General features: G+C 46.3%; 1 protein-coding gene across 1 annotated transcript in view; it reads left to right on the forward strand.

Annotated features, from left to right (window-relative positions):
- Positions 1 to 16781, forward strand: part of PLA2R1 (phospholipase A2 receptor 1) — a 946386-nt gene that overhangs the window by 780243 nt on the left and 149362 nt on the right. The window contains exon 20 of the mRNA XM_085645464.1: positions 11027 to 11187. Coding sequence (XP_085501590.1) covers positions 11027 to 11187 — 161 coding nt within the window. The remainder of the gene's footprint in view (positions 1 to 11026; positions 11188 to 16781) is intronic.

The following is a 16781-nucleotide window of genomic DNA, read 5'->3' on the forward strand; positions in this document are numbered from 1 at the left end:
TCAGAAGGGGGTCCCCGTTCTTGTTCTGGTGGTTTTGAAATTTCTTTGAGGATAGCAAATGCTTCCTTCCCGGAGCCACCCGCTCTCTCTATTCTCTCCTGAAAAAACACGCTTTTGGTTTTCCGGATAGCGGTTTTATAATTGAGAAGAGAGATGGAGTAGATATTTTTATTTGCTCCTGTTTTATCACGTCTCCATGAGCGTTCGATTTTTTTACATTCTTGCCGTAGGGCTTTAAGCTCTGGAGTGTACCATGGAGCAGGGGATATCTTTTTAAGCTGTTTAAAAGTAGTGATTTTTGGAAGCAAAGCGTCGAGAGACGACGTAATCCAGTCACTGAATTGTTTATCGGCCGCATTCGGGTCCGAGGAAAGCTCGGGAGTGGAATCTGTAAGAGAACGGGCCCATATATCAGATGACAATTTGTGCCATTGGTGGTCGGTAACCTGGGTTTTAGGAGTTAAGTGATTAGATATGGGAGTTTCCCAGAAGAACGGAACCAGGAAATGGTCAGTCCATGGAAGGGTCACCGGAGGGTTGGTGGTCATCGTTGGAATATTGGTAAAGATGGGTTCCAATAGATGGCCCTTCTCGTGGGTGGGCTCGTTGTTCACCAGACATACCTCTAGAACTGTAAGGTCATGTCTGATGTCCACGGCGACACGATCCGTTGGATCAAGGAAGTGGAGATTGAGATCACCTAATAACAGGAAGTTGGAGGTGGAGGAGGCTAGTTGGGAAATGGATTCAACTATGGAGTTGGAGAAATTGCCTGGGGCCCCAGGGGGACGATAGGTCAGAAGCCCCGCCACAGTGAAGGCTGGGGAGATTTGGATGGAGAACTGGCCGCACTCACAATCCTCGATATCAGCGTTAATCATCCTACAGACGTATCGTTCCCTGTGGATTATGGCTACCCCGCCTCCCCTCCCTTTAGGTCTATTTAGCGTTTGGCAGAGATAACCTGTGGGGAGGGCTGTGACGACATCCGGATCGGTGCAGTCAGAAAGCCATGTCTCTGTTAGGAACATTAGGTCGAAATCCTGATTTTGGATTAGGAGATTTACTTCGGTGGCGTGTTTCGGGAGGGAGCGGCAGTTGAGGAGTCCAGCTTTCAGAGCCGGTCTGGTGATTTTAGGGGGGGGAGTCGGATTGCAGTATGAGCAGGTCGAAAAGACCTTACCTTCCGTAACCGTGTGGTAGCAGGTCAGGGTGGTTTTCGGACGTAGGGCTCGTAGTGTATCAGCTGTATACATCACTCGCTCCTGAGGGTCACCTGGCAGAGTAACGGGGCCACGGGCCGTCCGGGTCCGGACGGGCCCAGACGGGCTTGCCTTTGGCGCGCCTTCGGCGCGCTGACGGCGCGCCCGCTGCGCCCGTCCGCTGCGCGTCCGGTAATTGCACATTATTTTATGGGTTTAAGGAGGGGGGTGGGTGTGGCCTCAGGTAGGCGTGGCCTTGCTTCCTCGCCGTAAATGGCGGCGGGAAATTGTTTTTCCAGGGTTTGCTCGTTGCAGCGAAGGAGTCGCTGTTTCAGCGTGACTCTAGCCCGCTCTGACTGTTTGCCGGGTGAGTGCGCTTTTTAAAATACAATTTTAGTAAGGTGACACAAAAATACAGTGGTGATAGTTTTAAAAAGAATTTCGGCGTTCTCCCGGCTTCCGCCTCAGGAGTTTTCAGGTTCTGTCAGTTTCAACGCTGCTGGTCGCGTATATATGCTGAGGGGGGTGGGCGTGGCCTCAGGTAGGCGTGGCCTTGCTTCCTCGCCGTAAATGGCGGCGGGAAATTGTTTTTCCAGGGTTTGCTCGTTGCAGCGAAGGAGTCGCTGTTTCAGCGTGACTCTAGCCCGCTCTGACTGTTTGCCGGGTGAGTGCGCTTTTTAAAATACAATTTTAGTAAGGTGACACAAAAATACAGTGGTGATAGTTTTAAAAAGAATTTCGGCGTTCTCCCGGCTTCCGCCTCAGGAGTTTTCAGGTTCTGTCAGTTTCAACGCTGCTGGTCGCGTATATATGCTGAGGGGGGTGGGCGTGGCCTCAGGTAGGCGTGGCCTTGCTTCCTCGCCGTAAATGGCGGCGGGAAATTGTTTTTCCAGGGTTTGCTCGTTGCAGCGAAGGAGTCGCTGTTTCAGCGTGACTCTAGCCCGCTCTGACTGTTTGCCGGGTGAGTGCGCTTTTTAAAATACAATTTTAGTAAGGTGACACAAAAATACAGTGGTGATAGTTTTAAAAAGAATTTCGGCGTTCTCCCGGCTTCCGCCTCAGGAGTTTTCAGGTTCTGTCAGTTTCAACGCTGCTGGTCGCGTATATATGCTGAGGGGGGTGGGCGTGGCCTCAGGTAGGCGTGGCCTTGCTTCCTCGCCGTAAATGGCGGCGGGAAATTGTTTTTCCAGGGTTTGCTCGTTGCAGCGAAGGAGTCGCTGTTTCAGCGTGACTCTAGCCCGCTCTGACTGTTTGCCGGGTGAGTGCGCTTTTTAAAATACAATTTTAGTAAGGTGACACAAAAATACAGTGGTGATAGTTTTAAAAAGAATTTCGGCGTTCTCCCGGCTTCCGCCTCAGGAGTTTTCAGGTTCTGTCAGTTTCAACGCTGCTGGTCGCGTATATATGCTGAGGGGGGTGGGCGTGGCCTCAGGTAGGCGTGGCCTTGCTTCCTCACCGTAAATGGCGGCGGGAAATTGTTTTTCCAGGGTTTGCTTGTTGCAGCGAAGGAGTCGCTGTTTCAGCGTGACTCTAGCCCGCTCTGACTGTTTGCCGGGTGAGTGCGCTTTTTAAAATACAATTTTAGTAAGGTGACACAAAAATACAGTGGTGATAGTTTTAAAAAGAATTTCGGAGTTCTCCCGGCTTCCGCCTCAGGAGTTTTCAGGTAGGGAAACCTACCAAACCCACACATTTCTGAAAACTAGACACCAGGGGGGTTCCAGGGAGGTATGACTTGCGTGGATCTCCCAACATTTCCTTACCCAGAATGCCCTGCAAACCTCAAATTTAGCTGAAAAAAATCACTTCTTTCACACATTTTTGTGTGGGGAAAGTTGTGGCATCACCAGGCTGACACAAATTTCCTACCACCCAGCGTTCCCCCGGGTCTCTTGATAAAAACAGTGCCTCACTTGTGTGGGAGGCCCAAGTACCCGCGACAGGCAAGGGCCCAAACGTATTTAGGCGACATCAAAATTGCCTATCTCAAAACGACCTGGTTTTGCAAAAGGGGTTCCCTGGGTTTTTGGCCCGGTGCTCGGCAGCCACCTCGGGAAACCTACCAAACCTACACATTTCTGAAAACTAGACACCCAGGGGATTCCAGGGAGGTATGGCTTGCGTGGATCCCCCAAAGTCTCCTTACCCAGAATGCCCTGCAAACCTCCAATCTAGCTGAAAAAATCACCTTTTTCACACATTTTTGTGTGGAAAAGTTGTGGCATCACTAGGCTGACACAGATTTCCTACCATCCAGCGTTCCCCCGGGTCTCCCGATAAAAAGTGTGCCTCACTCGTGTGGGAGGTCCAAGTACCCGCGACAGGCAAGGGTCCTAAACGTAGTGCGCCTCACTACGTTGCCTGTGGCGGGTCCTTAGGCCTCCCACACGAGTGAGGCACCATTTTTATCGGGAGACCCGGGGGAACGCTGGGTGGTAGGAAATTTATGTCAGCCCGGTGATGCCACAACTTTTCCACACAAAAATGTGTGAAAAAGGTGATTTTTTCAGCTAAATTTGTAATTTGCAGGGCATTCTGGGTAAGGAAACATTGGTGGATCCAAGCAAGCCATACCTCCCTGGAATCCCCCGGGTGTCTAGTTTTCAGAAATGTGTGGGTTTGGTAGGTTTCCCTAGGTGGCCACCGAGCACCGGGCCAAAAATCCAGGTGACCCCCCTTGCAAGACCAGGTCGTTTTGAGGTAGGCAATTTTGATGTTGCCTCAATACGTTTTGGGCCCTTGCCTGTCACGGGTACTTGGGCCTCCCACACGAGTGAGGCACCGTTTTTATCGTGAGACCCGGGGAAACGCTGGGTGGTAGGAAATTTGTGTCAGCCCAGTGATGCCACAACTTTCCCACACAAAAATGTGTGAAAAACGTGATTTTTTTCAGCTAAATTTGAGGTTTGCAGGGCCTTCTGGGTAAGGAAACGTTGGGGGATCCACACAAGCCATACCTCCCTGGAATCCCCCGGATGTCTAGTTTTCAGAAATGTGTGGGTTTGGTAGGTTTCCCTAGGTGCCGGCAGAGCTAGGGTTCAAAAACTACAGCTAGGCACTTTGCCAAAAAAGCTTCATTTTTCACTGCGAAATTGAGGTGTGTCCACGATGCGTTTTGCGCCGTTTCCTGTCGTGGGCACTAGGCTGACCCACACAAGTGAGGTACCATTTTTTCGGAAGACTTTGGGGAACACGGGGTGGGTGGAAATTTGTGGATCCACGCAGATTCCAGAACTTTCCACCACATAAATGTGGGGAAAATGTGTTTTTTTTGGCAATTGTTTAGGTTTGCTAGGGATTCTGGGTAACAGAACCTGGTGGGAGGCAGTCAAGTCACCCAATCCTGGATTCCCCTGGGTGTCTAGATTTCAAAAATGTATAGGTTTGCTGGGTTTCCCTTGGTGCCGGCAGAGCTATGGTTCAAAAACTACAGCTAGGCACTTTTCCAAAAAAGGGTCAATTTTCACAGCGAAATTGAGGTGTGTCCACGTTGCGTTTTGCGCCGTTTCCTGTCGTGGGCACTAGGCCGACCCACACACGTGAGGTACCATTTTTCTCGGAAGACTTTGGGGAACACGGGGTGGGTGAAAATGTGTAGATCCATGCAGATTCCAATACTTTCCACCACAGAAATGTGGGGAAAATGTGTTTTTTTTGGCAATTTTGTAGGTTTGCAAGGGATTTTGGGTAACAGAACCTGGCGGGAGGCAGTCAAGTCACCCCATCCTGGATTCCCCTGGGTGTCTAGTTTTCAAAAATGTATAGGTTTGCTAGGTTTCCCTAGGTGCCGGCAGAGCTATGGTTCAAAAACTACAGCTAGGCACTTTGCCAAAAAAGGGTCATTTTTCACTGCGAAATTGAGGAGTGTCCACGTTGTGTTTTGCACCGTTTCCTGTCGCGGGCACTAGGCCGACCCACACAAGTGAGGTACCATATTTCTCGGAAGACTTTGGGGAACGCGGGGTGGGTGGAAATTTGTGGATCCACACATATTCCAGAACTTTACACCACAGAAATGTGAGGAAAATGTGTTTTTTTTTACAAACGTTTAGGTTTGCAAGGGATTCTGGGTAATAGAACCTGGTGACAGGCAGTCAAGTCACCCCATCCTGGATTCCCCTGGGTGTCTAGTTTTCAAAAATGTATAGGTTTGCTAGGTTTCCCTAGGTGCCGGCAGAGCTAGGGTTAAAAAAAATATAGCTAGGCACTTTGCTAAAAAAGGGTAATTTTTCATTGTGAAAATGTGATGTGTTCACGTTGGGTTTTGAGCCATTTCCTGTCGTGGGCACTATGCCTACCCATACAACTCTATATTTTGTTCCCATTTCAGAAATACATAGGTGTCTTTCATACCGATTTTTCCATGTACACATTTTTACAGAATAATTACTATATACCCAGTACATAATAAAAAACCATTGCAAGTTGCTGCTCAGTTTTTGGCTCTGGGTTCGTTGCTTTCTTGGTGAACCTACAAGTCTTATATATCCCCACAACCAGTAATGTCCAGCGGATGTAACGGTATATTGCTTTCAAAGAGCTGTCATAATTTGAAGATGTTACAGGTGAAAACGTTGACACAAAAGGCTGTTTTTATCAAATAATTTTCAATTTATCTTATATTTAACTGTTAGTTTCTATAAAGAAACCTTGATGGATCTACACAAATGACCCCTTGCTGAATTCAGAATTTTGTCTAAAATGTATAGCTTTCCAGGTTCCATTATTGCTTTTGTACCCATTTCTACCATTAACTGGAAGGAGGTCCAAAGCACAAAAAATAGCAAAAATAGGCTATGTCCCAGAAAAATGCCAAAACTGTGTAAAAAATGTTGGGTTTCTGACAAAAGTCTGGTATCCCCTAAAAGCTGGGAAAATGGTGATTTCAGCTCCACAAACCCTTTTTTGATAACATTTGCAGGGAAAAACCCAGATGCTTTCATTTGCAGCCTGTTTTTCCCATTTTTCCCCCAAAAAACAAAATTTTGCTGTATTTTGGCTCATTTCTGTGACCTCGCCAGGGGAATCCACAAACCCTGAGTACCTTTAGAATCCCCATGATGTTGGAAGAAAAGGACGCAAATTTGGCGTGGATACCTTATGTGGTCAAAAAGTTACAGGGGCCTCAGCGCGCACTACCCCAAATAGCCAAAAAAAGGCGTGGCACAGGAGGGGGAAAAGGCCTGGCAGCGAAAGGGTTAAGAAGGTTAAGTCATTTACGACCAGAATAGTGTTTAATGCTTCCCCTGTGCGTGAATGATTAATATGAGCCACAGATTGGCCCACATTGTCTTCCAGCCTACAAACACAATGGATATTATATTTACAAAGGGTGCAATTAAAGTTTCCGACCCATAAAATACATAAGGGCTGCCTCTTATCAGAAACATTACTGATTTCTTCCTGCAAATCCTCAATTACTTGACAGTTGCCCTTATCAAAAATATTATAGGACAGGTTCACCAGTAGTGGATCAACCAGTGCCAGGCCAGATATCACTAGTAATTGGTACCAAGCGGATGATCAGATGCATTTAAACTTTTGCAGAAGTATATTTTACTGCTATAAGCATCGCAATACCACCCTTTGCCCTTCCTGTAGTGGATGGGTTCGCTGGAATATAAAACGAACGATACCCATTTATGAAAAATCATTTGGGGACTAAGTTTCTTGTAGACATATTAAGTTATGGCCTCCAATGAACCTTAACCAGTTCCTGTTCCCTAATTTTGTGCAGACTCCCGCTATGTTCCATGACATGATTCTTAATGGCGTGGTCATATTTCCTCAGGATACTTGCCCCAAAGTTAAATTGGCAAATGCATCAGGGGTACGGGTGGAAATAAATAGTGCCTCTTCTATGACCGCCCCCTCACGAAATGTTTCCAATGAGGTATTACTTGTATGTTCTAGACCGCCAACTAGGACCTGTTCACCTTCCAGGCTTGCCATGGCCTGCTGTCAACCTATGTCTGTCAAGCCTGAAAGAACATCAAAAGATTTTACTGGTCAATACACTCTGCGCAGTGAAGGTTAATCTGTTTGGGCTCAATTTGAGTTTTCCGCTGGTAAATGCTGGGACCTGTATAGGGAGGATAAAAGAAGCCTAACGGTCTTGCCCTAACAAAAAGTGCACACACCTAGAATCTTTAAAGTTTAGGACCACACAATCTCCCTACAACGATTTCACTGTGTGGCCTAGCCTCACCCTACGTGCCATAATGATGTTTGCTATTATTTTCACTTGGCATCCTGTTTTTCTAATACACCAATGGGTTGATTTGTTAAGAAGACTTTGACAGTCTTCATATTAATCTGACGGTAGTGGTGGAACTCCTCTTAATATCAAGGTGTATGGGGTGCTGTCGGGGGGAGGTTAAGCTGTTCTTGAACCCCTCCCCTCAGGATAGTGCAGATTTTATGTGATTTGGATTGGTGTCAAACTGTCTGCCATTTTGCAGGTGATAACCCATGCGATTTGCCTTGTCTACACTATCCTCCACCCCTGCTCTACGGTCTTTCCTCGTGGCAACTGACTCCGAAGTGTCCCTCCTATCTCAGAAAATCGACTTTTGTTAGCAAGACTCGGGTAGCTTTGGGTTTAGGGATACGGCTGGCATTGGTGCATTACCCTTTTTTGATGGCAACTTCCTGTTTACATGTAAGGGCAATCTCCGCCCTCCATGTTTTACGATTTGTATTACATTCGGATTTCTCCTTTACGCTGATCGCCACACACCGCAGCTGCTCTTCAATGCATCCTAAACGATCTAAAGTAGGCTTCAGGGCATCAGATATAAGTTGGTTAACCCAAGCAAAAAAAGGATCCTCTTGATGAAGAGGTGCCGCCCTCCCCTTCCGACCCCTGGTCCTAATAGTACCCTCCTTTTTTAAATCTTACTGAGTCTTTTTCAACATGGGGCACTGCTTTTTAGATTTTGTGGGCACCTCATGTCCTTTTCCTTTTCCCCCCAATAGCTTTCGACCATGCAACCTCTCCCTCAGATGAGGCAGACATTTTTGGATTGTTTACACTGCCAATTACAGATGCATTTATAGTGCTGATAATATTCACTGTTCGAGAAAATGGGACCGGAGGATGAGACTCTATTTCGATGTCAATAGCCTCCTGGTCCTTAGTCAGTTCCAGGAGAGATGGTGGGAGACGGGGGACTAGGGATAACCTTCCTTCAGTCAGTTTGATTTCTTTGGTAATTGCTCCCACTGCTTTTTGTAAAAAAGACATCCAGGGTGGAGCCCGAAGCTATTGGGGTCAGAGTGTTTTTTCGTCTAACCATGGCTTCAATGGCTTCAACATCTGCAGGCCACTGTCCTCGCCGCGCAGGTGCATGCGTTATCCTTTTCAATTTTTAGTAGCGTGTGCATTTAGGAAGTCAGCTATAGACGAGTGCAGCGCAATAAAGAGACCTTGCAAAAAATCTTGGTCCGTTCTATCTCTTATGCCACAATACCTCTATTGGCAGCTTCGATTCTCAAATGGCTTCAGAGACGTCCAAGGGGCATATGTATCAAGCGATTTTTTACTCGCAAACGCTGCGATTCGCAAAAAAACAGCGTTTGCGAATAAAAAATCGCTAAACGGTATGTATGAGCCATTTTTCAGCGCAAATTTAAGGAATCGCTAATTTTGCGATTTCCTAACTTTTCGCAAGCATTTAAGAAATCGCAAATTGCGATTTCTTAAATGAAATGTAACAGGCAACAAAGTTTTGCGAAAAATCCATAAGAAATCGCAAATTACCACCAACTTCTAGTTGGTGGTAATTTGCGAATTCTTTTAAAAATGCACTATTTTAAATTTTTATAAGTGCCACGTGGCGCACATACATGCCCTTAGGGCATGTATGTGCGCCATATGTCCACACATGCTGATTTCAGGGGTGCATCAGGGTGTCATCTTGACACCCTTGTACCTTTGAAATTATTCTCAAATTGCGATTAGCAAATTGCGAATCGCAATTTGAGAATTACTTCCCATTCATTCCTATGGGTCTCCTGGCCCATAGATATGAATGGGCAGGTATTCCTTAATTGCGATTTCGCAATTTGCTAATCGCAATTAAGGAATTTTAAGAAATCGCTAAATATTAGCGATATTTTAAATACATCCCATTTTGCGATTCTCAAATAGCGATTCTCGAAAAATCGCTATTTGAGATTCGCAAATTCGGGTTTTGATACATATGCCCCCAAATGATGGAACCAAGAGGGCAGGCCCAGCCCAGACTCTTTCAGCCACAGACGGGCATGCCCGTGTGCGTCCTGCGCTGCGGGAGTCTCCTCGCGCTTAAGTGGCATCACAGGAGGCTCCTCCTCCTCCAGGGCAGTGTGCAGCACTGATCTCTGGTGGACCGAGTCCCACCCCAGAAAGAGTTGCAAGGATACCATCCTTGGCCTCCACTCAGCCCTGCATCAGTGCATCCCACGCTGCAGGAGTCTCCTGGCACTTAAGAGGTGTCACAAGACGCCATGGCCGGACTGGCCGTAGCAGGCATCGGGCAATCCCCCGGTGCGCCGCACGGGTGGGGGCCGGTTTTGGGCCCCTGGTGGCCGTTTTTGTTACAGGGCCGTTTTTGCAGCATTACTGCAAAATCAGCCCTGTAACAAAATCGTCCGAAAGCCGGCCCTGGCAAAGAGCTCAGCGGCACCCCTCACCGCCAGGGGGTGGGGGCCTGCCGAGCACTTTGCCAGGGCTGGTTGTGGTTCCCACTCCGGCCTTGCGAGACGCTCCTCCTCCCGGGCAGTGTGCAGCGATGATCTCTAGGGGACCGACACCCACCCCAGAAAGAGTTGCATGGGTACCTTCCTGGGCCTCCACTCAGCCCTTCAATTAAAATGCAGCTGTTAATGCATTATTTTATACGCTGTTACGTGACAGTGAAAAAAAGCACTTAAACTATTTATTCTTTTAATTTTCTTTAGCCACCTCTTTGACCGTCGCCCCCACAGCCCTCTGAACACAGTTCTCATTCTTTTTAATTCACTTTAAGGGCTCTGTGTAAAGGAAGACAGCCTAGAAATGCAGCAAATAAACAAGGCTGCACTTCCACACCATCTTTATTTAAGTGTTATTGCGGAGGCATTTGCGCCCCGTGGGCCCATCCACGGCCCCCTGGGGGAGGGGGGAACGCGCCCCACAGTTTGAAGACCTCTGCTATAGAACATGGTAGATCAAATCAGGAATGCTTCCTGACTCCCGAAATAATTAGAAATAAATTGACATTTTCATGCACTGTTTCAAGTATATATGTTTCTTCGAGGCAGAACAGAAGTTTTTAGATTGGCTATGCAGAGACCATAAAGTTATATGTTATTTGTCTGAACTATCAGGGTAGAAATTGCCTTTGTGGAGTAACTGGGAGACCATGAAATTAAGGCACAAGACATGCACTTTAAAAAGTTACTTTAAGTGAATGAATTGTAATACATCTGGTATATGAAACAAAACTGATTTCTAGTTATCTTCTGTAATTACTGGAGATTCTTATATACATGCACAGATTATTGTACAGATTTGTTGCTGTTAGTGCTGGCAATAATGATGTATCATTACCACAGCCTCACTGACTAGTAGGATTACCTCTTGTTTTTTTGACGCAGGGGTAGTAATGCCTGCGTTCTCACATCATTAACACACACCTAAAGGTATGAAACCCAACAGAGTGGCTGATGAATATGGTATGCCAAGTACCGGAAATGAACTTATTCACATGGAAATACCCTTTAGTACATTGAAATGCAATGTTTTCATTATGTGTCTGTATGTGCTGTTGTTTAATTTAATATCACATGTTTAATAACAGGACTATGGGGCGATTCTGATTGTCAAGTTGACCTACCTGCTATTTGTAAAAGTACGCGAACATACTGGGTAGAAAAAGAAATAAAGAAAGATAAACATCAGAATATTTCAGACACTCAGCATGGAGAATGTCCCAAAGAATGGCTATACTTCGAAAATAAGGTTAATACATTTAATTATTCTTCATTCTTGATTCAAAAGTTTTCTGTCACATACATATGTATAATCTATTTATATTATTTCTCTTTTGCCTGCACGACTGGAAAAAACACATTTGGGGAATCAATAAGATATAAAAGGTTGGGGCCACAACAACTTGGTTACTCATATAGTTGTTCTTTTCTGTGTAAATCCTCAACTTCAGCATTCTGAACCAAACATGAGGATGCAAAAGTAGGAATTTGATGTAATAAGAGTGATTAAGAGTTAATTCCTTTGCCTCAGATGACGCGTTACCCTGCATAAGGCAGTAATACCAGAGGTAATGTTATGTGAGTAAATTGTGGCCGCCTTTGTTTCTGAACCCTCAGACACCACTCATGAATGGTGGTGACTACAACTATGTAGCTGACATGGACTGGGACAGGACCTTCTCTCTATTACTTAGAGCGAAGAGCTATACGATCACCACAGACTTCTGTAGTTGAAAAACTAATTGGGATGTACATGATACCTTGAAAGATGCACATCTATCCCTAGAAGAATATACGTTCTGCTCTGCTCTGCATACATGCCATACTAGACTGGAAATGTTGCCTGCTGTCTTCACACATTTGCTGGAGTGGCTAATATTGGACATTTGGATAAAACAATGATCAGATCACTCACTACTGTTGTATACTTTTAAGTGGGGTAGACCTCTAAATCCCATACTCACCTGGAAACCCCAGTTTCGGGTCACATTGCAAGTTTGGTGGTGCGGGATCGGGACCACCGCGCTCTCACACTGGCAAACCCATTGTTGAACCGCCCACCAGTTTAGGAGTTTTCTCCTGTCTGACGAGCGGTTCTTTGGCATTCCCACTGCAGTGCCCATGTAATCGGCACCACAGAGGGAACATTAAAATCAGTACCTGCATGGCATGGACTGCTGCAGTCCTTGCCGTGCTGGTACTGGGGTGCATGCACATAGGGGGGCACAAGATGTGCCCCCCTGCATGCACCCCATAGCGCAGAGGCTCAAGGGGGCCCTGTAGGCCCCCTTTGTTTCCTCAATGCCACACTTTTTATGGCGGTCACACTACCTTGAAAAGTATGGCAGTGAGGAAACTCATAATATGTGGCCCCACCAAGCATATTGTGGTCTCAAGACTGCCATGCCACCACCAGGGATCTCTGATCCCTGACGGTTGCGGTGGTCCCAGGGAGGCTGGAACGCCTTGGTCGTAATGGAGCAGTCGGTAGACCACCACCGCTGGGACCCCGTTAGTCTGGCAGTCGTAATGAAGCCCTCAGATACTTTCTGACACAAAGACATTAGTGTAAATTACAGACAGTCTACTTCTAGTCACTGATAATGTTATGATGAAGTGAGGTGATGTGGTGAGGGGAATATTTATTGAAGCAGCATATAGAGTCCGGCCAATGTTTCTCAGGCAACTGACAGCAGTGGGCACTACTATGAGACACTGGAGAGTGTTTAGTACAGGACTACACTCAAGTTGAGTTGCCACTAAAGAAAAGTATACACAGTTAGGCTGAACGGGCTACCGACAGTACAATGCTTGCCTTCACCATTAACGAACAATACGGATCATATGCTGGCACATATAGTGAAACATGATAGCGAATGACCACCGCTAATGGCACAGCGAGATCAACTGGAGAATTGAAATATGCACATACTGATATTATGAAATTTTCAGTGAATACTATTACATTTTATACACCACCCCTTCCCACAATGCATTGAGAATATACAGTAGTTCCTGGAGGGGGCAGAGCAGCAATGGATTCTCTCTTCGTGATATTAGACATTAAGAATTCACCTGAAAAACAAGAAAAGGCCGGCATTCAGGACCTACCAGTTGAATTCTATGCCACAATGAAGGAATACTTACTGTATTATAGCCCCTATGAGACTGGTATGCTCTCCTCCATTCTCAGAGAAGAGATGATTGCAATGCTCCTGAAACAGCACACAGACTTATTAGAAGTGTTTTCTTAGCGGATGCTCGCTATGTTGAATACTAGTTAACTATAGACCAGAAAAGATCAGTCTGGGTTTGTCCCAAACAGTAGCACACCTCTCAATCAAAGAAAACTCTTTCACATGCTGGATGTCATCCCCAGACACTGGTGAGGTCTTAAGTTTGATACCAGTAGCATGTACTTTATAAAAGCTGTAGAAGAGGTCATGAACATTAGAAAACAATTCATGGGATGGGCAAACCCCCGTAAATGGACTCATCAGCATAGGTAAAAACTGGACAAAAAGTGTCAGATAGTTGGCCCAAGCAATGTGGTCCTCAATACGGCTGCTTACTGTCACCACTGATTTGTGGCTTGGCAATGGGATGTCTCGCTTGTTTGCTGTGTGAATCACAGCAATTTAGGGTCATCAAGCTACACACGAAGCCACATAAGATTTTGCTGTAGACAGTTGATTTACTCTTACATTTATCTGGCCCACAACAAGAATATCCATTACTTATAGAGGTATTTGAAATGTTTAGCAACTGTAGGCATCTATAGAATTGGGTTCCTTGCAGGCGAATTGTCCCTGAAGGGCAAGAAAGATTTTATTCTGCGTTCCAGCCCAGACATCGCCAAGATGTGAAATGCAAATAAGGTCTCACCGTTCATAACATTCCAGGCTGGCTACCCTGGGGAAGCCAGTGCCCTGCCATAGGGGAATTTCTTGTGTGGGTACTACGGTCCCAGTGGATCCAGAGGAGGGACCACCGCCAGCATAGAAGAATAGCCTCCGGGATGGAATGTGGAAAAGGTCTTCCATACAGAAAGCCTTGAATATGTTGGCGGTCCAAAAGGAATATTTCAAGGCATAATGCAGGATCTGTGAGGCCCAGTAGTACAGGCGAGTGGCAGCCATTCCCATTCCGCTCTCTTTGGTCGATTGAATGAATTTGTGAAAGGCATCCTCAGGGCTTTAATTTTCCCATTGGAATATGAGTGAGGGATAAATAAGGGGAAGTTCTGCAGTTTGTAGGTTTTGCCTAAATATTCATTTTTTAAAGCGTTACATGGCCCAGAATGTTAAGGGGTAGGTTGGACCATCTATACATATAACGACAAGCCTGGTTCAGATGTGGTGTGAGGTTAAGCCTCCGAGTGAGTCCAGTTTCAAGGAAAATTAACATCCTCAGGTACTGAAAGCTGAGTCTGCGAATAGGGAGGGAGGTCTGCCAGCTGACCACCTCTCTGCCTCCCTGCAGGGAAACTGGAGCGATGTGGAACAGTTAACTGTGAGTCTGGACACCTCTCATTACAAATGAAGTGTCTGAAGGAGGCGGGCCCAATGAGGTGTGGCCAGCAGAGAAACAGCAGAATATCATCAGCCTAAATCGCAATGCGGCCTTCCAGGCAGTTCTTCCACAGGAACACCCAGATCGGAGCATCAGATCTTACCCAAAGTGCCAGAGGTTCAATCGCTAAGGCAAAAAGCGACAGCGAGAGGGAACACTCTTGTCTGTTACCCCCTGCCAACCTAGAAGGGAGGCGAGATGATGCAGTTTACTCTAAGCTTGGCTCGGGGTTGGCCTTAAAACACCTTGACATTGAAGAGGAAGTGGGGCCCAAATCCCATCAAGGAGAAGACCTGAAACAAGAACCCCCAGTTGAGAGAGTCCAAAAGCATGAGTGCAGCAGGATCTTTGAATCGGAGATGGTGTGTCAGAGTGTTGTGTTCCCTACGGATACAATGGGGGGTGCTGTGGTGGGGCATGATGCCACATTGGTCTGAGTGGACAAGGGAAGACAATACCACCAGGAGACGATTAGCAGGGCTTTTGGCAAAAATCTTGATTTTGACATTAATGAGCAAAATTGGGCGGTATGATGAACAGTGCTCTTGGGGTCACCCTGGTTTATGGAGGTCTACAGTAGTAGCCAGATCAAGATCGGAGGGAGAGTGGCTGGTCTCCACAACCTCCCAGTTGAAGTTTAAAAGATGTGGTGAGACAGTCAACTTAAATTTCATGTAGTATTTTACTGGGAAACCACTCAGCCATGGTGTTTTGCCTGGCTTCATGCTATTGATAGCTTCATCCGGTCGAGCCTCACTCCACCCATCTAAGTGTGCACAAACATGCCCCTAAATCATTTTTTTATTATATCCACAAGCTACTTAGGCGCATCACAGTGTTTGCTACCTCTGTAGACTTGCCGGGGAGCAGTGAGGGTCCATCACTTCACCCTGGGACTAACAGAAAATTCACAGCCTCAACATTTGCTCTCCATCTAGTCATCAGCAACATTTGCATGACTCTGTGGTGGACCTGGCCCTGGATGCCATGTTCATTACAGAAACCTGGCTTCACAAGGCTTCTACACTGGAATTATAGCGGCCCTTCGTCAAGGCTACTCCATCCTGAGGAGGGACAGAACCAACAAATCAGGAGGGGGGATCACCATTAACTTTAAAAATATATAAAAATGCAAGAACTGCTTGCTTCTGCCTGAGAGGTGGTCTCCTTCTTGCTAGAACGTACCTCTACATGTACTTTATCTGGTGCTTTAATATACCGCCCTCTGGGGTATGCAGGGAACGTTGCTACCCAATGTACTGGCTTCCTTAATTCTCAAATCTGCTAATTTTATTCTTTTTGGAGACTTGAATATTCATCTTGAGGACATCTCTGCAGTCCTGGTCAAACCTTGATTGAGGATCTTAGAGCCCTTAACTCTGCACTTTTCAACTCCACCCCAACCCATATAGCAGGCCACCTCCTACACATTGCCTCTTTTGTTGTCTGATCACCATGCTGTACCTTTCACCACCAGGACCAGATTGGCCCCACTTAGAGAGATGGGCAGACCACTGCACAAGACCAGTACTTGGTTGAGGCTGGATACCTCAGCTCTCAACCACCAACTGAGGAATGCTTAACCTAGCTCAAGTGACCGATCTTGATCAGCCTAGGATTGAAGCCTAGCTGCAGGATTCACTGGGCATTGTCCTGTCTTCTAAGCTCAACCTGTCTTGCTAGAATCCATCCTCCCACCGCATGGTTTAACAATGCACTTCATGCTGAGAAAAACAGATGTAAGGGTCTAGAGAGAGCCTGGAGGCTCACGTATGATGAAGTTGCTAAACTTAAATACAAAAATGCATTGAAAAATTACCATCGGCTCTCCAGAACCGCACAAACCACCTTTCATTATAACCAAATAATGTTTGCACAAAACTGTCCCAAAACTCTCTTAAGGGTAGTGCAAGAATTCTCTTACCCCAATAATGTTACTCCCTCTCCTGCACTGTCCCAGTGTCAGTGCGAGCAAGTGGTGCTCTTCTTTGTTAAAAAGGTGGAGGATATTCAACTTTTGCTAAAAGCGGGCAGGCATGCTGGGTCTCAGTACTGTACTAATTTGATGACCTAGATCACGGAGGCTCCCATCATCCCAGCCATTACTCCCAATGATGCGCCTAACACCCCTGTTACTTAGAAACTAATTGCATGGGACATGTTGGACCTACCGCTATTCAAATTATTGTTACGATCTATAAGATCGGGCTCCCCACAGATCCTGTTTCCCCAGACAACCTGACATTTTGAGACTGTTGGTGGGCCTTCTCA

This window comes from Triturus cristatus, chromosome 3_1 (genome assembly GCF_964204655.1).
Source record: "Triturus cristatus chromosome 3_1, aTriCri1.1, whole genome shotgun sequence".
Taxonomy (NCBI): Eukaryota; Metazoa; Chordata; class Amphibia; order Caudata; family Salamandridae; genus Triturus; species Triturus cristatus.